At 45.0% G+C, this 24,353-nt stretch overlaps 1 protein-coding gene across 4 annotated transcripts in view; it reads left to right on the top strand.

Moving 5' to 3' along the window:
- The window catches only part of MAMLD1 (mastermind like domain containing 1), a 306,332-nt gene extending 295,407 nt beyond the window's left edge, over positions 1 to 10,925 (top strand). For 3 of the 4 annotated variants that reach the window (XM_019492771.2, XM_014601200.3, XM_014601193.3), the window contains exons 3-5: positions 7,534 to 7,680; positions 8,338 to 8,419; positions 8,704 to 10,925. In XM_019492771.2, the coding sequence (XP_019348316.2) occupies positions 7,534 to 7,680; positions 8,338 to 8,419; positions 8,704 to 9,725 (1,251 nt within the window). In that variant the 3' untranslated portion in view covers positions 9,726 to 10,925. The remainder of the gene's footprint in view (positions 1 to 7,533; positions 7,681 to 8,337; positions 8,420 to 8,703) is intronic. The other variant, XM_019492772.2, reaches the window with a different exon arrangement.
- The last annotated feature ends 13,428 nt before the right edge of the window (positions 10,926 to 24,353 follow it).

Raw genomic sequence — 24,353 nt, 5'->3', positions numbered from 1 at the left:
TAATACATGAAATCCACGTTGGGCTGTCACTTTTCTTCTGCTTCCATTGCACGTTCAGCTACACCAGCTCTTCTGAACCTCATCAGCGCCTCTGCTAGAGAGCGTGCCTTGACATAATGCATGGATTACTTGAGTCAAACTGTGCTTTATAGATGCCAGACACTGTAGTTTGTCATTGGGACCAGGGCAACCTTGGAGAGTCAGGCAGAAGGACTACCAGCTGAAACTGGACGAGATAAATACAGTTTTAGATGATCTCACTGAATTTATAGGCGCACTGCCCTCCGTGGGAACAGGAGTACAGTGTCAAGGACTGGAGAATCGGTGACAGCTGGAACAAGCCAAATATAAACATTCTGCTCTTTGCAGAGAATTCAATTTTGGATTTCAACACCATGGAATATAGATCAGCAAGAAACACCCACCTCAGGAAGTGTGGGTGGGCGTGTATATGGGTGAGAACTAAGGCAGATGACACATTAGAAAGGACAAGGGATCAAAAGAGCCCGGTCAGAATGAACACACATCTCAGAATTCAAGCCTGATACAGATCTGCCTTGTGTGCAATATGTAGGACACTGGTGGATCCCTCCCTGCCCTCCTGACTTCCTGGCTGCTTCCAAGGGGGAATCTGTGATCCCACCTCTGCCCATGTCAGCGCTTACCTCTCAGGGTGATGGAGTGAAGCATGTTCTCCTGCCATTAATGATGCCTGGGCAATCTGCCGGCAAAGGATGCTCGAACCAAAGGTGCAGTCTGCAGCCTCCTCCAGCCGAAGGCAAGGGAGTCGCATCTGATGTAGACACTACCACTATGACTCGAAGGCTAAGAACGAATGCTGTTCAGGGCACCCAGTGAATCAGTGAGTGTGCTATTGTGCCCAGGGCTCAGAGGAGGGTGCTCAAACCAGTTGCCCGTGTCTCTTCCTCCTGCCAGTCTGGTACTGGTTTTAACACCCTAAGTAGCCTGACCTCAGCTAGACCTGATGAAGCATGCACTTTCCTTCATATAAAGTAAAACAACACATGCAATAACTCGCCATAGATTTTACATGCTTTTTTCTTTTTCCTTTTTCATTCCAAGGTTTATTTTGTTGAATAAAACCATCTGTGGCAAACAGAACAATGCAACAAACTCCTTCTATAAAAGTTAAACTAATTTGACGAATTGTTTTTGGAAAGAGGAGCTGGACTCACTTTCCATCCTATTAAAAGCCTGAAAGTATTTGTAAATAGAATTGCGGCTATTTTTCTTTCTTTTGAACAGCGCACACTATAAGAACAGCTGGAAAGAGATTGGTATGTCTTCTATTTTACTTGACCAAAGGAGTCCCTTGTATAATTGTCAGCCAGGTGTAGCGATCTTGTCATTTTGCCTCCATCAAAGAAGGAGGTTACCTTTGTGTGAGGCTGAGCATGCCAATGCTGTAAGAACAGAAGAAAAAAAGAACTTAAAAGAACTTTTTTCTTTTTTTTACAAAACCATATACCCATGGATCACTTACAGTCTTCAAACAAAGCCTTTTCCTGACTGACAGCCCCTGAGATAAGCTTAGAAACTTGAGTCTGATAGTATTTCACATAGTTGTATATCAAGTAAATGGGTGAAAGATGGGGAAAAAGCGACCCATTGAGCCACACAGTTTGTTTTATCAATGTTCAGACATTGTTCTAAGACAAACAAACACAAAAATAAAACGGTTCAAAAGATTTCTGAGCTGAAAGAATCAATTTTATCTTGTCGAGCATCTCAGGGCTGAAAGCAGAATCCGGAGGGAGGTGGGGACAGAGAAAGGAAGAAATCTCCCAAAGAGAAAATATAAAGTCATATTGGAGGCAGCAAATAAAGGTCATAGTCTGTGCATGCTGCCCATGTGATCTTGCTGCAATGTAAATGATCACAGCATGTTACAAGCTTCACTTCAGTTTTAAGTGGAGAGCCTTGACAATTCTGCCAGCTCACAGTTCTGTGTTGTGCATATCGGCTTTGTACGGAGGAAGGAAGTCCCGGCTCAACCTAAATGGTTTCAGATTTTAATATCCACTTACCAGCTGCACAGTAAAGGCTGTGCTCAGCTTTTCCTCTTGAATATAGGGGTGTCTTGACCTATCCCTGCGTGGAGGTACAGGTGGAGGCAACACGTGTGGGGATTCTTTATTGACCTTTACATTGACCTGAACACAAAGCTCCTGTGACAGGTATGAACATTACCACCAATGTTTGTATTGTGAGAGTGCCGAAGAGCTGTACAGCCATGGGCCGGACCCTGAAAAGAAAAACAGAACAGAAAGCCAGCCCCTGCCTGAAGAGCTTGCAGCCCAAACATGGGCATGACTCCACTAACACTAAGAGTTGATCTTGAAGGCATCCTGACCAGCCTAAACCACAAGCCGTACTGTGTAGCCCAGGCCCAAGCTGTCCACACTGAGTAGAGCCCTGTTAGGAATCAGCGTGCCGATTGCTTCTCTCTTTTTTGTGAGCAGTCGGCAGAGTACGCGTGGGGTATGGGAGGGCCATGAGTCAGGAACCAGGGATATTGGCACACTTCCTGTGCCTGAGGTCTGTATTCATGAGTATGCTCCAAAAGCACTGCAGAAAGCTGCAGGCTTGGAGGAAAGCAGCAGTGGGGTCAACATCAGAACTGGGGTTCAGTAGCATCCAATGTTGGGATGATGGGTTTACTGTGTAGAGCATCAGTTGGCATGGGCTTGAGGATGACGTTGAAGTCAGCAGTGCAGACACAGCCTATTAAGCCCAAGACTACAGGTGTGATTGCACAGAACTGGGGAAACAAGGAAACCAAGAGATAATATTTTCAGACTAAGGATCTGCAACCCCCCAGCAGCGAGCAGAAAACTCTTATGTGGAACTTTCCACCCCTCCAAATGCTATACAGCTTGACAGCAACCCGCCAGGGTATTGTTGCCATTTTAAAACACGTATGCTGAATTCAACACCGCATGTTGGATGATGAGTCTAAGGCCACCCAGTGAGCCAGTAGCAGAGCCAGAAACAGCATTTCTTCTGTTCCAGATTTCTAGCATACAGCTGATTTGAAATTATTTCACAGTTAAATGCCTTTGGCTCAGAAAGATAACTGAGATTACTGAGATTTTTTTCTAACCCCTGTGTTTAAATTGCAAACAAGGCTGATGGCCGCTGTCTGTTTACCTTTGTATTTTGTCTTTTATTTTCTAGTACCATGGTTGCATTGAAACATTTCTTCTGTTTTAAGATGTGAAATTATTGGATTCAGTTGCATTCCCTGTCGAAAGTAATGGGAGTATTACTTATCTTTCAAAATGGAAGAAACTTGCTAAATGCAGTGACTGTATGCATTTTTAATTAGCAGCTGTTTAGCTTTTCTACTGTTTATTAATACTTTCATTGGTGAACCCCTCTCTTCTTTGCAAAGTTAAGTCTCTCTCTCCTAGTAACCTTGCTTTGACCTGGTTATTTGTTAGAACCACAAAAAAAAAATCAGTTTCCAATTAGTCCATCTGTTAACTGTTCAAATTCATGACTTAGCTTTATTTGTGTGGGTCCGTGATGTAATGCTCGATGGTCTCACCTGGCAACTCATGTCTTGAACACAAAAATATGCTTTTCCCAGAGCCATTTTGGTACAGATACTGTGTTTCTGATGTTAGATAAATGACCTTTGTCCAGCAGCTTGCAGTCTCCCCTTCACTCCCTTACTGAAATACTGCGGAGATCTCCCATAGCTCTAGGCCTAAATCAGTACGTTTGAGCATTTGAGCTGCTTTATACTATATTTTTCTGAGTTCCACCTTAAGAGCAGATGGGAAAGTTTTGGAATGATGAATGAGTCCACTGTTTCAACTAGTTGTAAAAAAACCCAAACAAAACCAGGGAATACTTTGGACTAAGGGGAATGGTGGGATTCTTTCCTGTACATCAAGGGTGACTAGATCCCCGAATGTGATCTCAGGGAAGTCACGGTTTATACGGTCTTGGATGGCCTTGAGGAATTAGGGATTGCACACGTCTGGGTTCTCACTCAAATGAGCAAGTGTGTGATTACCAGATCAATCACTGATCAGCGCAGGCTGGACTTTCAGAAACATAGCCACACGGGCGGCACAGCTGATGTGCACGGGTGCTTAGTGCAGTTGCGGGCCAGGTTTTTAGTGGGTACGTGTATACTTTCAAACCATGGTGCGGCTCCAGGTAAGCACATGCTTTTCTGCAACTGCAGGACCCCCCTATTGAAATTCTAATTTCAAATCGCAATTTATGCATCTACGTGTGTCTAGCGGTCTATCCTTGCACACCAAATGAGCTGTTTGTGATGCGAATGGCAAGTGAGGTGTCCAAGGGGTATGAAAAGACTGATGCAAGCCCAGCTCCCGAGCAGGGAGTATAAACATACACGTTCCTGAAAACTCTGACTAATTGTTGCCTGCTTGCTCCTGGCAGCTGCATGCGACGCCGGGTTTGTACCCGGTGATTCAAAGCAGTGAAGTTAGCACCAATCCCAGCTCAAACAAAAAATTGCCAAATTGCAAAGCCCACGGAGTTCTGTAGGAGAGCTGAACCGGCTGGGTGACAATTTGCCTAGCAACAGAAACACGTGCTCTTAACAGCGAGCTCTTCCTAGCAGGCTGTTTGGGAAGGATACTGTCGGGGTGATGTTTGAGTTTGAGTTCGGGAGAGAAAAAGAGAAAAGCTGGGAGCTACTCTCAAAAAACCAAGCTGAATTCTTTGAATCCGCAGCAGGCATCAGTGCCATTGTCTGGAACCCGCAAGTATTCAGGTCCCGCCGCCCTGAATGTGCGAACACCCTCAGCTATGGTTTCTGGCCTTCAAATTAAAATCTTACTCAGTCTGCTCTCTTCCTGAAATTTAAAATGGGATGGTGCAAAGTACGGGCCAGTTTAGACTGTGGCTTGTTTGGCTTGGCCTTAGCATGGAAAGGAAAGTGATTTTTTTTCTTCTTGGGGAGTGATGAAAAGGAAAAATGTTTAAAGTTCATTAACCTTTGGTACAGATAGCAGGTCCCTTAGACCACATGCAGGAGCTATTCTTAGTTATGACACTAACATGGTTATTTTCTACTGTAAGAGAAGACAGTAGTTCCCACTAGTGGCGAGAAGAAAGAACTTTTCTTTCTTTTACCTTGCTTTTTTTTTTTCCTGTATCCAAAATGCGAACTGTAAAATGAAAGACACTGAATGCATTCCTTGCGTTCTCATCTGTGCCATTTTGTCCTAATTTCCTCAAAAGCAAAAATTAGATCTATATATTGCTTTCTTTAGTAGCTAATTAAATGTTAGCCAAATTTCCTCCAAAAACGTAGTAAGCCATTCTGTGCATTTGCCAATGAACTTGGCTGAATGTTGTTATTGCTATAGGGTGCTTGCAAAAACATCCTGTATAATTAAGCCGTTCTCCTGCTGCAGTACAAGAGCCGCAATTAGTAACGTGATTTACACTTCTTTACCATTAATAATATGGAAAAATCAACATTATTTTCCTAATGATGTTTAGGGAAAATTAGAATGAGCCGGACATGATTAGTAAAAGAGACTTTAATGTTCTGACTTGTTAATGCAATAGCCCTGAGCTAAACATCACAATGATTGTCCTTGCACTAAACTCATTTGCTTCAGTAAGCACAGACCCTCTGCACACAACAAGACAAGTTGGGAGGAAATTGGCTCGATGGCAGGGATTTTGGTGGTATGAACATTTCAGTGTCTTTCATGTGCCGTGTACACAAACTGAATCCCTGCTCTTTCAAATATTCCCCTGGAGGCAATTTGTATTATTCAAAGCTTAACTATGGCTGCAGAATAATATCTGACATGAAAGCAGAACACTAGCTGCACATGAACTTTCATATTTACATCAGGAGTAAATCACATTTCCTCCCTCCCTCCCTCCCCCTTTCTCCTACTGTGGGAGGGAGGAAGGGATGTGGGAGGAGGCACAGTGTCCAGCAGGATTGTAAGCAAAGCAGCAGTAATAATGTCTGGTCTTATGAGACTGCCCATGAATAGGAATGATAATGAGACCCGTGATGAGCTGCAGGTTTGTGTCTTTTGGTAAATTATCTCGCAGGCATTTACATTTCATCAATTGTGGTTTTGCATAATAGACCTAAGTGCTGCAACAAAAAGAGGTGCCATAAAAGTGAGTAATTTCAGTGACCTTCCCGGTAATCCTATAAAAAAAAATCTTGGAATGACTTGGGTCATTCTTCGTGGCAGACCCACGGTGGAAGACGTCCCAGCTCGGAGAGCCTGCCTCAACAAACATCACCTGATGTTTCCTTCTGGTCTCTCCAAAATATGGCTCGTATCCTGTTTTCTCCAGTTTAGCCTGATTCTAATTGTCAGATGTCAAAAAGGCAACGACCGTTTTCTTCTTGCTTATCTTCTGATAACATTGATTTTCAAACAAAGGATGTGGGCTTCCATTCTGAAAACAAAGGAAGCACGCCCTAGTTAAGGATGCTGGGTATAATGTACATACTTCTGTCTGCCAATAATAACAAAACGTCATAAATAATGTAATAGCTGGATGTTAAAGTGGAGAGTGGGGAGTTATACTGGGAGCTGTTTATGGACCTTGCTGGAGTGTCTCCTTCTCTTTTGCTTTAAGGATGCAGTTTTTTCACTTACTTTTCCCCCTTGGTTTCCACCTATGATGGTTTTGTCTTCAGTGGTGGATGGTGGTTTGGTTTGGTTTGGTTTAGTTTTGTTAGATTCTCTTTCCCCCTTAAGCTGTCTTAGCAATGCTGGAGGGATTAATGGCTTCTTGAATCCTTCCCTTCTGTCCACACCTCCATTCGCATGGTGCAGAACCACCGTTGATGTAAACAGATGCGTCTGTTGTTGGCTGCTCTGGAGCCATGTCAGTTTTTACCAGCTGTGGATCAGTCCCACGTACACCCGCCAAGACTTTGGTCCTGTATTTCTGCAAACTCTTCTTTCCTTTTTGCATTCAGCTTCTTGCCAGGTTTCTCAGATCATTCAGACCAGCCACTTACCACTCTGATCCTGGTCCTCATAGTTTCCGATCTCTCTAAGAACATGGCTCTCCTCTTTCTATTCCCCTCACCCTCATTTTGTTTGCTGGGCATTTTTATTCCATTACCTCTATCCAACAGCTAGCTGCTTCTTTAGTGCAACTTCTTTTCTTTATGTCTATCAATGTAACAGTCAGGGAACTGGTGGAAAACCTAGGGTTTGACTTGCATCCCTTCACCCAGGGAGATGCCCACGGGTTGCAGTGGCCCATGGCCTTGGGCCAGTACCAGAGGATTTTGAATTAGCCTTTGCTCCTCTGAGTTCCTCCCATGTTGATATACCCTAATGTCCAAGTGCTCTGCTGCTCCAAGAGTAATGACATGTGCCATTTTGTGTTGCAGGCACCTAAGCCAGCAAGTGGTTCAAGATGGGATAGAAACTGGAGTTGGGGAGGAGGCCCTGATGAATGTGATAATGGCATCTGTTGTTATCTCCCCGGGGAAGTTGACTTCTTCTATTTTTTTATCTTTCTTGGCAGGATCAAAACCCAGGCATTGTTGCCAGACTTCAGGAGCCAGGCACTATACCAGCTGCAGGCTCAGTGCCCACGGCAGCCACAGTGAATGGATATACAATGAGGAACCATTTACTGAAGCAACAAATCATGAGACGACAGCTGCTGCAGGTAGGGTATGCCGTGTCTACAGAGCCCTTTTAGTGTAGCTGAGAGTGAAACAAGAAGTGGTACGTAAGAAGTGGGATGTTGTGGGGTCCTGCTGAAGATGAGGGGGGCAGAGATTAACCAGTCAGGAGACACGGTTAGGAGCACAGCAGGTGCACCAGGGGAAACGCCAGGACCCTGGGCAGGACGAGTTCGAGAAGACCGAAAGGTTCCTGCACCAGGTGAAGACCAAATCAAAGCCCGCTCTGGGTGAAGGAAAGATCGCCCATTGGCTCCAGTGAGCTTTAGATCAGGCCCCTACTATAAAGAAACAAAGGGAGAAGGCTGGGAGTAGAAACACCCAAAATGTCTTGGGCTTCTCCTAGAGCAGAGAAAACACAGTAGTCCAATGTCATCCCAAACATGGAGCTTCCCATCCAGCATATGCTGAGGATGCCCTTGCTTGGTGCTATTTAGAGGACGGTTTTGAAGACACGGTTAAGTTCCAGACTCAACTGAAGTGTCTAGTCTGAGAATAAAGAATCTGGGTTTGTGTGTGTGCGTGTGTACGTGCGCGCCAAATAGGTCGTTAGATTTGATAGCAGCCATACTTAAGGGCCCACTGTTATTTTTTGTTCCTCAAGAGGCTGCCTCTTGACTGTTAGTCCTCTTGTTTTCCAGGAGAAGCAGAGACAAAACATGCTGGCAGTAACGTCTGAGCAGAGGAGTTCGTTTGTGGCCCAGCAGGTGAATCAGTTTCAAGGTAAGGCGCAAAGGGCTCGCAGTTAAAAAGCACAAGCTGCTGGGGCTCGCAGACTCTGAATAAATATGGGCCTCTTAACAATTCTTTGTGCTGAAATAAAAGCATCCCATGTTTTATGGCATAATACGGGATTTGCCCATTTAGTAGTAACTCTGTTAGAAGGAATGCTGCGGAGAGGCCCGTGTAATGAAAGAGATAAATTAAGGAGAAGCAGCCTATTAAGAATCTGCCACGTTTCAGGAATGAATGTGTATTTAATGCTTAACGTACCTCTTTACATACAGCAGTACAGCAGCCAATTCCCACCGACTGCAGTCAGTCCATGCCAAATCCTCCACCAAACCACCGCATGATGCCATCCAACCCAGGGATGCTCCAGAACACCTTGGGCTCCGGAATCACTCCAGCCACCGCCAGCCAGAACAGCGGGACCATGGTAATGATTCCACACAACGCTAACAAACAGCAGGGGATTTTCCCCCCCAGTTCAGACTTTAACATCCCACTGCGGCCAAGCCAAAACTCGCTGGGTATGAACTCCGGCTGCCAACCGGTTCACAGCCACGCTGCAGTCCAGCCAGGAATGACAATGCCAGTCTTCAGCTCTAGTTCCTTGGCGAACCCCTCTGCGACTCAACAACACTTACGGCAGGCGAGTATGCCAAGACTTCCTAATGTCTACCCAACCCCGTCTACCCAGATGTGGACGTCGACCGGGGTTCCACGAATGCCAAACCAAAGCCAGATGGATACCAGCATGCAGCAGTTCTCCGGTAACCCTCTCTTCTCCAAACAAAACGTGAGACCAAATTTACCAGGCCAACAGTTTTCCCATCAGGCTGTCGTGCCGCCCAATCAGATTGCTCCTGGAGTCCAGGTCAGACAGATGCAAAAACTAACCTTGGGGCAGTCTGGCCAGAGCCTGAGCCCAATGAATAATCAGAACCTAAGACACAATTTAACCAGAGGACCATTGCCAGCCATGAATGTTATGAAATCGATGCCACAAGGCGTGTCCAGTTTTAACCAGCTCAATCCTGCTCAAGGACTTGGGCTGCCAAGTTACTCCTCCGCCGGCCAGCCGGCTGGAACGTTCAACAGAATGAGCACCGCTTCTGAGCTGCCCCACTATGACTTTGTGCCACAGCAAAGTAATTCGATCTTGCCCGGCAACTGCAGCGACACTGACTTCATTGACTCTCTCATGAAGAACAGCAGCAGTAGCAACGACGAAGAGTGGTTGCACAATTTGACAATGATAGACGACATTTTGGGACAGCATGCGCAAAGCTCCGGACACGTTTAGCTCAGAGGGCAGCAGACTGCTTTGTAAATAACAGGAGCGTGACTTTTCAGCACAGAAGCAAATCTGCAAAAGCCGCCGCCTCTTTCAGTACACAATGACTGAACTCGGCCAATTCTTTGCTTGCATCAAAGGTTAATATTGGCAGTTTTTCAGATGACTGTATATATTTGAATATTTTGTAAATTATGTTTTCCTAAACATTAAATATAGAAGTATTTATACTTCTTTGCTGGACTGTTTGTAAATAAATCTATAGCATAATTTTTTTGTTTTATTATAGGAATTTCATTATACCTTGTTATAAATATGCAAATAACATTGTTAGTTTCAGTAATACTGTGTATTACAGCATAAAATACTTATGTTTTTGACATAACTTAACACACGAACTAGGGGTGTCCAGGCAAACTGGCTAAACAGGAAGCAAATGTAGTCATGTATCTCCCCTACCAGAAAACAAAATTGAAGAGTTGCATTAAAAAAAAAAACAAAAAAACCCTCAACTCATTCATAACCCCACTCCTGAAATAATCCTTACTGGAAGATCCCAGCAGGGATCCACGCATGCATAGAGATCTGCCGACGGAGATCCATTTGCAGGATCCCAGCAGAGTTGTCAGTCAGGATACACTCCTATACATTGATTAGGACATTAAATACATAAATTGTCTTGCACTGAGTAGATGCTTGTGATGTTACAACTTCTGACACAGAGTTTGTAACTCTTGATTGCAAACTCATTGAGGACTTACCCTGTGTGAAATGAGCTACACCTGAAGAGCAAATCCTATCCAGGGATTGCAGAGTTCCCTTGTGACTGTATCATATAATGAAAAGATAGCTCTGGTTTGCACACCTCTGCCATGGATATTTGTAGTGTACAGGTGATTTTGTTCCTGGTTTTAAGGCTTTTCATAATTTCTGTTTTGATGTGAGACTTTTTTTCAGGGGAAAAGTCTATAAACATTAATAGTTAATTTTTGATGTTTTCTGTCAGCTCCTATTGTCCTATGTATATTTAAGAGTCTGTTTATAAAAGATTCACTGTACTGTAAACTTCTTAAAATGTTCATACTTTGTGTAATCATATTTTAATAGTCACGTCATACTTCACAAAACATTTGTAATATAACGTCAGCTTCAAGCACAGAATGTTTTTTTTTTCTTCATACCATAATAAACTGCCAGGAGAAAATTGCATATATTTTATGTTTTCATTTCCTACAAGAAGCCTTTCATACTTGCAAATATTGGATCTGATTTAATTCACTGTGTTCAGGATGTTACAACATCAATCTAAAACCATGTACAAATGTAGATGTGCTATTACCAGAAGAAATGGGTGAGAGGAAGAAGTGAAGCAGGCTAGAATTTCAATCTGGGATGAGATTTTCTGTGCCCGCTTTACCTGTTCTTTTCAATTGCAATTAGAAATGAATCCACACCAGAAATCTATCCGTTGTTTTAGAGACTGTTATCCAAGAAGTATAAATGACTCTTGATTTTTCAACTATTGCTTTAACAGCTATAAATATCTTTTGGCCTCTCTGGAAGACACGGCTGTTTCTCTTCAACATCAGGAAGTACAGGGTGATTGTGCAGAAGCTGTCTTCCTAGTGCCATGCCATATCATCTCAATAGACAGAGGTACCTGTGTTCAATATACTTGGTGTTCAATATAGATGTGCGTTGCCCTCACACAACGGCTCTGGATAAGTGCCTCCTTGTAGGGGCTGGGAATTAAAGGAAAAGGGGGGAGGGTTTCTAAATGGATCTTAAAAATATACAGATCTCCTGTTAAATCCACTGTGTTTAAACAAAGTCAGAAAGCACTATGCATCCTTCAGGGACATAAAATTGGTGCTGGTCGAGAAGAAATTCATAAATCCCTTGCTGAGAGATGGATTTCCCCACCACAATCTGGGAAGCCTACAGAAAAGAGGGGACAGCATGCGCACAGGGGGAGAGGAAACTCCAGGAGGCCTCCTCTATGGGACGCCTCCCAGGGAGTCCAAGCTTGGAATGAGGAGGAGGAAGAGGAGGAGGCAGCGATACGCCCTGTGGTAGAGCAGGGAGAACCCCCCGATTCCTGGGATCTGCCCAAGCATCTGCATGGCCCAGTGCCTCTCCCCAGACTCAGGGGCTGTTTCCCCACTCCCTGCCAGTGGGAGAGCAGTGGAGCCTTGCTCCTTCCTGGCATGGGAATGAGAAGTGAACACAGCCACCACTGCCCGGTTCAGGGTGGGTTTGCTGCTGGTATTCAGGTGAGGGTGATGCACGTGTCTCTCTTCACATGCATCCTTGGGGTCTAGAGAAGGCCCCTGTGGAAATAAGTGGGGTCAGGATGATGGAGGTGACAGAGTCCTGCTCACGAAAGATCTGCACGTGGGGAATGATCCCTGCTGGGCCTGTTCCTAGGAGGCAACTCCCCACCACTGTCGGGATGAGAGGGAAAGAAACCACAATGCAAAGCACAAGAAGCTGCAGGTGCTCAACCCTCTGCTGAAGCAGGTCCATAAACACGGGCTCATCTCTGTCCAGAACAAGCAGGACGGCAAGCTCCTCTCTACATCTACGGGGAGTTTGTTTGGCTGCAAACGTCACCAAAGCTTCTGCCTCATTTCTGCTGTCAGATGTGCTCTGCCAAAGCAAGGCAGCGGATCCAGCAGGAAAGCTGGACAACTGGTCTCCCTTGAGCAAAGGTGTGGTGTCAGCGTGCTCTGCCCCCTCACCAAGTCCCGATCCCCAGTCAGCGTTGTGTCCCGTGGAAACAAACATGTTCCTTCACCCTCCACTACCTTCCTGGCCATTGAGATGACCAAATCATTTTTAAAATCCAGTTGGTTTTCTTCCTTTCCTCCCTTTTGCTTTCTCGTTCAGGATGATGAAAATCAGTGGCATCCATTAGCCTTTTTGGATTTTTGGCACCCAATATTCGAGTTACACAAGGTTCGCTCACCCGCCTCCGCGGGATCCCGAGACTGGTGCCAAGGAGCAAGCCCTGCCCACTCGCTCCCAGCCTCGCGCACTGTCAGAGCAGTGCCAGGCACGCGGCGCCACACCGGGGAGCACGCTGGAGCTGGAACCCTGGAGGCGTTCCTGGGCCCGTGCCAAAAGTGCTTACACAGCATTTTTTGGCACACAGGCCAAGTGGAAAGTATTGAGTGGGGCATGTCAGAGGCCGAGCTACCTGGATGCACTAAAAACCACTGTTCCTTCTGGAGTTTAAGGAAAGTCACTTCTCTTGGTCTTACGTGACATGAACACCCCCTCCCCTCATGTTCTCACTATTTTAAGTGCTACGCTAGGTTGAGTTGAATGTGTGCTCTTCATGGCTCTGTACTTCAGCTTTCCCATCTGTCAAATGGGGAGGGTAATACTTTCCTTTTTCACAGGGGTGTTGTGAGGAGTCATGCTTGTAAAAGGTTTTGAATGGGAAGAGCACCAGATGCAATTACTCGTATTACTTATATCTTCTTTTTGCTATTCCTCATATTACTCATATGACTCGCTATTACTCGTATTACCTAGCGTCCGTGCTTCTGAACACTCACTTTCCAATGTGCTTCTTTGGAGATTCACCCACAAACAAAATGTCAAGTGCTCCACTGGGGGTATGCTCAGAGAGCTGGACTTCTGCCTCTTCCCACCCATCATCATGCCAACAGGTCCCCACTGAACGGAGCACGCAATGCGTGACTCACCATACAGAGACAAGGGCATGATGAATGGTGGGCAACGTCTCAGTAATTGGAGCGCTACTGCTGCAGTTCGGGCAACTGCCTGTGTCAGAATATGGTGTCGATTTTATTCTACCAGAAGTTTCCCCCCATATTTGTATCGCAGCTTTCTGTGTTCGTGTGTGCGCAGGAGATTGTAACAGCATCACAGAGGCGTGAGGAGAGGATGGGACTGTATAAACATGTGTCTACACCATGCAGCATGCACTGGAACGACAGAGTCCACCACAAGATGCAAGCAGGATTGTAGTGTGAGTTGAGTCCTGTTTCAAATCTTGCAAGTGCAGACATGGAACATTTCTACTGAAGGCAGTGAAGTTGCTCTGGATCTACCCACGTAAAAGTGACAGCAGGATCTGGTCTGACATAAGCATGAAATGAAGTAAGATGTCTGAAATAGCTTTGAGAAGCCAGCCGTCTAACAGCACTTGATGACCCAAGCTGCTATTAGGGATCAAAATAACTGGCTCGATGGGAGCTACTCTACTGCCATCAAAACAGGAATCAGTTAATGAGCTTTTTCCTCCTGTACTTCAATAAGCAATACTTTAAATCATTGTCAGACAATGACCACAAAGGCCAGAAACTCCGGAGTCTTGAACTCAATAAGGACTTTCTATATGATGGACGAGGGTATTCTAGCAGAAAGGGGGTGTGAATTTAAAGTGCTGGAACAATTGCAGAATAGCTTCCCATAGGGATGCTCCTATTCCAGAATAGACAATTTTGGATTAAGCTAAACCAGCAAAAAGCAGCTGTATTCCAGAATAAGCGTGTCTGCACTCAGAATAACTGGAGGAGTGGGAGGGTTATACTGGCCACTTTCCCCATGCCAGCAAGTCCTGTGCAGTGTCACGGTTGGCTCTGCTGCTCTGTGGCTCTCTAAGATTCATTGCTGAAGATGCTTTCAGCAAAGGAAGCTGCCTCAGGTTAGATTCTGCTCTTAAGTAGGTCACTGCAAAAGTGAACATCTCTGCTGACTCCAACTGTTATCCCTGACTTGATGCCTGTCTGCAAGCGAGTGCTCATGAACAAATTGTAGCACTCCCTCCATGTGATTCTGCTGCATGTGGCTGCAGTGAATGAAGGGAAGGGAGGTTGCTGCAGATGTGCAGCTTTTGCAGTGAAGCCCTGTTCTGCACTGGCTCCCACTGCAGCACGATGCAGGGCAGGAAGGACCGGGCGACGTTCCAATGTTGTCTTGGCTCCTTCACAAGGATAGGCAGGAGCCTGAGTTTTGGTTTTCTGTATCATGGGGCTAAGCTGAGTCTGGTGTGTGGATGGGATGTAGGACACCTGGAGCAGCAGGAGAAGAGCACAAGGAGGTAAATGTCTTTCTTTTCACTTCCTGAGAGGAAGGGGTCCTGGGGCACCAGCCCGAAGCCAAAGTGGAAGTCTCTGCACTTTCTTTGCAGATGTGATGGCTGGGATTTCTGGTCCCTGTTTAAGAGCTTTATATAGCTATCAGACAGCTTTCTCTGTTTTGTGCTGGCTTTAGGCAGGTGGTGCCAACCAGTACCCAACTATCTTTAGCACCCTTCTGCCCAGAAGTACTTATAGGATTCCCGTTAATGTATCCTGTTGTAGAGCCTTACAGTGCTTGTGTCTTCACAGTGCCCTCGGGAGGGAAGAGGTGCTATCAGCCCCTTTCCTCCATATGGAGGATCTAATGCACACAGATGCAAAGGGCCAGAATTTCAAAATCACCTGAGCAGATACATCCCATTGGCTCTATTGGAGTTAAGTGCTTCACTTACCTGCCCATAATATTGGGCAAGTGCTGACCTCATAGAGACACTTTGAGGATTAATTGGTTAATGATGGTAAAGTGCTTTGAGCCCATCACACAGTAGAAGTGCCCAGGATTATTATTATTCCCATGTCTTGGCCTTACCATGTCAATCAGAAATTATGGCATGACGGCACATGCTTGCTGTATTCTCTTCTCACGCAGTGCAGGCCATGCAAAACCGATTAGTCTGCAGCAGGCCTTTTCAGGCAATAGGCAGGCCAGTCTCTGTTGCCTGCAGTGGATAGCTGGGTATCTAAAGAAAAATCCAGTCCAACATTAGTAAATGTTGTACTACAAGAGACCGAAGTTTGCTGGTGGAGTCCCCAGGCACCCAAGAGATGAATTTCTGCACAAAGATTTATTGGCCAGAATCTAAACCTGCTTAGTACATCTGTATCTCATTGGATACACAACTGAATACGTACACTGAGGAATGGGGTGCGTGTCCTACGCTATCCCTAATGCCATTCACGCATACAAGTTCTTCGTGGACGTGTCTGTAACTTACACCTTTAGTCCCATGTGACACCTCTTAATCAAAAGTGTGCTAACTAACAGCACTCTAGCATCTAGCAGAGCCAGGAGCCAAGTGCCGTTAGCTGGTGGTGTTGGGTTAAAATCTTTCACGTCCTGGGGTAGACTTGTGTTTTGTCTGCACTAGAATGGCAGGTTACGGAAGTTAACGCACGATGAAACAGGACTGAAAGTACAAGAGCTTACACACTGGATCACACACGGTGCCCCCTGACATACCGTGGCTCAAGGGAAAGCAGGCCCACTTCACTGCTCCTCCAGAAGTTTCAGGGTACAGCCACCAGCACGACTGGTTGGTACAGACGGCCAAAGCCTTCTGGGTGGCTACTGTACCCAGTCTGCTAGCAGATGCTGTCTTCAATTGTGGTCAGGACTGCATAGACTCGGGACAGGGGGCTCATTGCACTTTCCCCCTTGCCCAGACACCCTTTGGTATCATAGGAATTGCCCGTGAGTAGGAACTGTCACTCCTGGCATAAGGAAGGCCATGCTACACTCGAGGTGGCATGCTGCCTGGCACGGCTACCGTGCTAGGAGCCCATTGTACCCACCTGTTGTCTATATGAAACCTAAGCTATTCTGGGCAGGGAATGTGCTTGCATCTACAGCCTGGCACAATGGGGACCTGGTCTCTAGGCACTACCGTAATATTCCTAATAAATAATAACTCAACAATGAGATTAACGCTGTCGCACAGAGACTTTCAGATTTGGTACATTAACTCCCCATTCTCTTCACGCTGTGAGTGTAAGCTATAACTGAAGATGCAAAGTGCTGTGAAGATTACTGTAAGTACTCTGATCTTCTGAACCCTGAACGGAGGTCATTCTTGTATAATAAATTGCATTAAAATATAAATGAAAAGAAATCATGTACAATTTTTTCCAGCCAGAATTATTCACAAGGAGCTTCATGGAAGAAATGATGGTGTTAACTTCAGTAAAAGCCAATATTTCTTTTATGTGGCTGCTCAGAGCATTGTTAATTGCCTGGAGAATCCTATTTCACTGTCCTAGGTGAGACCCAGAGTTTCTGAAAGGCCCGCTGGTCTCCAGGACGTCACTGGATGGTGAAAGCTTTTCTCTTTTGCTCCTCAAAATGATGTGCTAAATTCTACTCCATAATGAAATGGCTCCGAGCACAGAGACAATGTGGCCTCCTGACCCAGAGCTGGGGGCCTATTTAAATACTGTGAGGGCACATCTTGTTTCCCATGGATGTCAATGGAACGACTTCAACGGGAGCTGGACCAGACCCTCAGAGGCCTTAGGATGCCATTAGCACTCAGTTACCAGGGCACAGATTATATGCAGTGCTAGTAACAACGTCTGTTATTAAGTCTGCCTGACACTTGCCTGACCCTCCTGCTATGAGAGCTGGTTTTCAATGGCACTTTGAAATGTAACTTTGCCAATGTTTAGTCATTCGGGTTGTATTTTTCATGCCTCAGCTGAGATTTCGGGGGAAATTTCGGCCAAAACGGTTCAGCTGTTTCCAAGAATGGAACTGGGGAAAAAAAATCTCATGTTAAAATTCTGAAGACTTTTTGTCTGGTGTCCCCTTTCCCTCGCACCCCATGCTTTGGACTAAGTTCTTGAAGAACAAGACTTCATGCCTGCACTGCAGAGACGTGTGCCAGAGGAGAGGTAAGGAGCAGCGTGGGACAAGGAGACTGGAACAGGACGGGGGAGAGCGGCACCGGTTAGGCAAGGAGACTGCGAGGCAGGGAGTTCAGGTTGGGATTGGGAGCTCAGGATGGGGGATCGCGCCTGGAATAGGGTTGGAGAGTCTGTGGCTTGGAAACCTGTCGGGAGGTGTTGGAGGCAGCAGGCAGGAGTGGCAGATCTGGCGAGGAGCGGGGCAGGAGGAGGAGAATCGACATGGCCTGGGCATGGAGACCAGAACTGGGTGTGTCATGAAGAAAAGGCTGTGCAGGGGAAGATATCCACTAGATATAATGCTTGAAGAGTGGAGATAGACTAAATAGGCAAAGCATTCTAGGGGCAACACTACATTCGGCCTTTTTTCAGGTGGCGTACGTATTATGCTGCACTCCAGGAGGGGTGACTGGGAAGTTATAAAGTTTTAACTGAACAGATTCACCTTGATGCCACAGGTGACATTAAAAGCTACAGCAAATGCAGTTTTTCATCTGACTCAACCCTACGCCCCCGTCCTCTGACTGTTGCCGCACTCTTCATGTTTACTGCTTGCTCTCTCGCACTAGTGCACGCGAATGCACAGAAACTACCAATGGATCGCAATGGCACCTTTCCTCGAGTAGTCCTGCTACCACCACCTTACTGCAGGTTAGGAAAGGACAGCACGGATTCTCCCTTCTCTCCATTACATCTATGTAATGGAGCTAATCATGTTCAATAGAAGTATATGGGAGAAATCAGGATGCCAGGAGCAGGTGTATTTTCCCTAAAAAAAAAAAAAAGAAAAGAAAATGGATGTAATGTAGCTTACAGGAAATGTGATTACAAAGGAATCAATCCAGCCTGGGAACTCAAGAGGAGCCACGTTTGAGGTTCACAACTGGGCCGGGGAGGGGGATTCCCTCCTGGAAAGGCCTGGATCCCAGTTGCGCTGGGAGTGCAGTCCCTGAGCTCCCCGTCAATAATTGCCAGCACAGGGGCTTTCTGCAGCGTGAAGAGGACAGCTGGCGCCTCTCAGGGAGAGAATGTGATGATGCTGCAGCGGGCAGCAGTGACCAGAGCAGCCTGCCAAGTCATTGATTTCCCTCCCTTGATAAGCTGCAGCTGCTCCATTCATTTTGAAGGGAGCCTTCTCTGCAGACAGAGCCGGTGGCACAACAAATGCTATCGCGGCAAGCCAGTCAAAAGGTATTTGAACTGAAAGGAAGCACTCTCCTATTGTGGAAAGGCTGGTGGAGGCTCAGCTTCCCTCCCCCACTCCTGTATTCCTGGATGTCATCCTTTTTGCCTATTTCTGTGATGAATGCTCAGGAGCCTTGATGTCAGTGACCATGGTTGGGGGCCTGGGCCATCCCATATCTGTATTTTAAGGGTGGGGGGTAGCAGCGAGTCTTTGAAATAGCAAAGATCCCTCTGTAAGTTGTGCCTGCTGTTGGGAATGGCCTTTCTCACTGTCAGTCCCGGATTGTCACATGGAGCTGCTTTTGAGCTATTAAATACAGGACCATTCAAACTACAGCACCTATCACCGCATCGAGTTGCCCATCGGTGCATTATCTGAGCACCTGGTTTAGCATAAATGTTATAATGACTTCTTATTTGATTTAACGAGTTATAATTTCAGTTGTACATGAAAGGACAGGGTTTTAACAAGAAAGAAAATGAGATAATTTCCAATACAACAGAAGCCTTTTAACCATCTGAAAAGTCAAAGGCTATTCTTTTACCAGGTCTGGTCTTTAAGCAGTTCATTGCTGCCATCTTTGCTTGCCCCAGGTGCTGGCGTTGTCGCTGTGGTCCTGTTGTGATTGGAAAGGTCTGTCTGCACTTCAGCGAACTCGCTGCAGCACAGATCGTGGCAAAGCACATGACAAGTACTGGTCTGAGCAGGTTCTGCTGTTTTATGACCTGTAGTTACATATTTAACAGGACACTTTCTATAACACATTTTACATTCCAGTGCAGTGAAAGTTAATCTACTGATCTTACTTTTAAATTGAGCTTTCCCTTTAATTCTGTTAGGTTGCTGTTTTTTGGGGGGGGGGAGGGAGTTGTTCTGATGCATTTAATAGTTGTTTTAATAGTCCTGGTCATTGAAGGTGTAATTTTTTTTATCATGTATTTACCGAGTTCCCTTCATCCAAATACATCCTGCTTTGCCCATCTCTGAAATGCAGTCCCTTCTGAAGTAGATTAGAACATTTTATTTGTTATATTTGCATTAAGAAAGGTATGTTCCTGTTTACCGAGTAAAGGAATAACTCAACTGATGCCTGATGCATTTCCTTTTAGGACTGTATAAGCTACTCTGGTAGGAGAAAATGTCAGCAAACTAACAGTTCCTGTTTTTAAAGTCCCCCGCTTCCCCACAGCCTCTATATATGCTGTTGCATGTTTGCTTTGGAGGGCCTGTACTAATGTGTGTGCAAATATTTGGCACCTGGAAACACGTGCATGGTTAGATGCACAATCACAAGTTACACATTCAGGAGGCGTTTTTGAAAATGCACACCCCAAAATGCTGTTGCTATTTCTAGCCACTATTATCCTGAGAGAATACAAGAAGCTCCTTATGCAACCCACCTGATTACTACTGTGGAACAAGCAGCAGATGTATTTATTTATAAAAGAGTTATTTTACGGTTTGTAACAATTTTTTTTGGTAATTGGTTACTCGATAAAGAAATGATTATACAAATCAAGGAAAAGGCTACATAGAAATAATTTAGAGAGGTCCCAAAGTATGTTTATGGGGCTTAAATCTGGGCAGCCTTTATTTATCAGAGTCAAAACCAGACATTACATTAGCATACAGAAACTACAGTAACACAACTTTAATGACATGTCTGGCACAAAGAGAGGACAACAGTTATCCTGGATAAAAACAAGGGAACACAGTTAAATGGGCAAAATACCACATCTTATGCCTAGTAATAAGAAAACTGTTGTGCTAAGAATGCACAGCTCAAAGACTAAATTCTGAGAGACTATAAGGGGTTTACTTTTCATCCTTTTTTAACAGTACTATTTCCTTGCGTTGACTGTGTTATTTCCAGAAACTATAACCGCCAGATAGATTAGAGAAATGGAAATTAACTTGACCTGCTAAATTTTGTAGAAATTACAAGTCACCTTGCCTTTATTATGATTTCTCGTCCCCTCTAACAGCTGGTGCGCTAGAGCAGGGGTTGGCAACCTCTCACTAACAGTGGGCCAAATTAACACACCTCAGTCCTAAGGTGCGTAGAGGGCATGGTTGTTAAATATTCTGCCAGCAGATGACAGTAGCAGATACTTGTACAAAATTTAGTAATGGCAGAATATATATATATATATATATATATATATATAAATGGATGTGTGTGTGTGTGTGTGTGTGTGTGTGTGTGTGTGTGTGTGTATATATATATATATACATGCACACACACACTTGTTGCACTTGGTAGGACAGATAAATTCTCTTCCTGGACTATAACCAGCTCTGTAAATTGCTGACCCCTGCACCAGAGGTCAGCAACCTAAATATTACTGCCAGCAAACGATATGCATCCAGCTTGCCCTAATTTATCACAAGTGTCACAATATTCAGCGCTAAGTTTCAGTGTCAGTGCTACGTTTCAGCTCCCAAACTCATTTTATTACTTATTATTCATATTGCCTTAGAATTAGGAGCTGTAGTTATGGAGTGAGATCCCGTTGTATTACGTACTGTACATACACAGAACAAAAAGATGGTCTGTGTCCCAAAAAGTCTATAAATGAAGAGCCTGCCAACACTGCAGGCTTATGGTGCCAGGTGTCAGCATGCTGTGCTGCTCTGCCTGCCCAACATAGGGGATGCATGGGGGGGGGGCACGTGCCCCCCTGCCCTGAGATTGGCCACCACCAAAGCCGAAGGCAGCTTCTGCAGGAGGTTGCCGCTTGCCACCTGCCCCCCCGACCGCCACCAGCAGCGTCTGCTGGTGGTCCCCACTCGCTGCTCGCCACCAAGTACAAATGGTTGCTGCCCAGTCTCGGGAGGCACCAGTTGTTCATGATGCACAACCTTCCCAAGCAGCATTTGGGCAGTGCTAAAGACTACTTACTAATCAGCAGGGCTGAGGATCTAGTCCTCATGGTTATAGTGAGAAACCTGCAAATATGACCTGATCAAACACTAAAGCCTGAAAAACCCAGCAGCAGAAAGAAGAAACTAAAATATATTAAAAAAAAAATGCATCTTTTTTTTATTAGTGGTGAATGCTTTTTAATGCTTACGGTCAGCTTTGCCCAGTGGAGTTACTTCACGAGCTCAAACATGAGAGGTCTCTACGTCATTACTGGAAGTCCAGGGTACAAAGCCTTGGATGGCTCATGCAGGGGAATATTATCCAGACAAAACACAGGTATGCTGAGATAAGTCACTTTGCATCACCAGTGTGTGCAACTTCCAGGAAAGAGTTAAGCCAATCCTCCTTTTTCTGCATACACTCCACCTCCTCACATCAGCTGTGGGTAAGAGGATTTAAACCAGTTGGACTAGTGATAAAATGTACTGGTGTGCATATTCCACACCAGAGGGGATGTCCACACGAGCAAACACGTCTGTGGCAGCATCTCAAAGCAGTTTGAGACGCCGCAGGAGGCACAGCAGCGCAGACTCTTGAGTTTGAGACCAGGGAATCCCAGGATCAAATGAAAACACGCTGGAAAAAAGCGGCGCAGGACACGTTCCTAGAGTGTTCCCCAAAGCAACTGGAAGCTGGGTCCTCCAAGGAGATGCTCTAGCACCCAGCCAGAGCATCCTTATGTTTGCCACATGCCCCCGCTGCACCAGCACGCTGCACGCCGCCCCAGGGTGCTGGAGGAAATAGGAGTGGGGCATGGCTGGCAGCAGGGGTTCAGACCCAGGCTCTGTCCCTGGTAAGCAGGGATGTAGGAGTGGGGGGACTGTGTGGGAGGGGTGGGCCCGTCCCCCCCAGTATACAGCCTGGCTCCAGCCTCTAGCTTCCCCTGGCTGAAGATCTGGGATCCGATCCCTATTTTAATGTACGCAGATGGCACTGTTATACTGTCAAGAACTCATATTGGATTACAGAGAGCAATTACAACTTTTGAGCATCTTTGTGGACAAAATAGCAAAGATAAATTATGATAAATCCAAAATAATGTATTGGGGAAGTTGTTTGATGAAATATCCATGGAATATGGGGGGAACCAAACTTGCAGTTGTCAAAACCTATCTGGTATTTGGGTGTTATTCACAGCTTCTCCATCATGGAAACATCATGTTCAGTCAGTTAAAACTAAGGCAGCCCAATTGGCTGTGGCTCTAAAGAAAGGTTGTGAAACCACAGCAAGACGATCAGTGCGAGCTCCTAGATCAGCATACAAAGCCAAAGTTACCTCTCAGATCTTATATGGCGCTGAAGTATGGGGTTATGCTGCTAGTAATGATGTAGACATACCTCAGAACAAGTTTCTTGGGGCTCTTCCAACTCCTGCATCTTTTCTGAGATTAGAGACAGGAACGGATTCTACTTTAACTAATATTATTATTAGAATGGCGGGATTTTGGTTTAAAATCCTGCCCCTTTTACCAGATCATCTGCTTACATTATGCTGCATAGAAGATATTAATAATCTCCCTCCTCTCCAATCACCCTGGTTAGCTTTTCTTTCCCATACTTTTGCACTTTCTGGGATGGGATACTATATCAAAGATAATGAAAGATTTTTCTCCCCCATAGAAAAGGTTCGGGTTTTCCAGAGGATACGAGATATTGCCAGGCAGAATGATTTTTCGGTGGCTAGGGCTACTCCTATTGCCCCTTTATATACTCTCTGGAAATTATTTGTTGGGGGGGAGGTATTTACAGTTGGATCTCAATAACAAATAGCCATCCTCCTTGACTAGACTCAGGACCGAACAGATGCCCACATCTGTTCTGGCTGGACATAGATTTTCTACTCCAAGGGCTAAAAGATGTTGCCCAGTCCATCTAGGACTTGTGGAAGATACTGTCTGCTATGTTTTAGAATATTCTTTATATAATGACATAAGGAGAACCTATTTATTACTGTTCTTGCAGAAATTGATACTTTTTCAAACAGAGAGAAATTAATCTGGCTTTTACAGCAAACATCCAAATTTAGTAAACTGTCTTGCAATTTTTGCTTATCAGTCTGAGGCGATTAGCGTTAAATATCCTTTATTACTGATATGACTGATACATTTTAACATTAGATTTGATTTTATTGTCTCAGTTGTGGATCTCTGTACAACAATATTATAGGTTCATGTCTTGATTTACTACTATATTTATATTAATAATATTTTTAAGTGCTGGGCTCTAGTTTGGTTACATTGTTTGAACTTATTTATATTATGGTCGTATGTGTGTTATGTCATTTTTGAGAGCATGGCATTTAGCCAGAATCCTTAATGAATTGAATAAATTGAATTGGAGATCTGGGAGGAGTTGGGCAGGGTGCTTCGCTCCAAGTGGCACAATTTGCCCCACACCAAAGTGCACGTTCAGGCACATGTGCTGAGGCACCAATCTCCGGCACAAATTTGTGCCGCTGCTACTTCAGCTGCTGCAAGTGCACGTGCCTGCATGTGTGGACGCATCCAGAGGCACCATATTTTCATGCCTTACCCTACATGTGGCTAATGAATTGAGCCAAGTGCTTCTAGATCTGTACCTCAAAACAATTCAATAGATACTGTAGCAGTGATTTTCCTAACAAGCCTTTTGTTGAAAGACAATAAAATGAGAAGCAAGCAGACAGGATTATTTGGACAAGGGGCATAAGAATAATATGGTTGTCATCTCTCCCTGGCTCAGTGCTTACTATTTATTACAATAAAACACACAATTCTACATTTGTTATAGAAAATGTTCTTCACCTTAGAAAC

This window comes from Alligator mississippiensis, chromosome 8 (assembly GCF_030867095.1).
Source record: "Alligator mississippiensis isolate rAllMis1 chromosome 8, rAllMis1, whole genome shotgun sequence".
NCBI lineage: Eukaryota > Metazoa > Chordata > Crocodylia > Alligatoridae > Alligator > Alligator mississippiensis.
The sequence above is the reverse complement of the archived record's forward strand: the minus strand, read 5'-3'. Positions and strand labels throughout refer to the sequence as shown.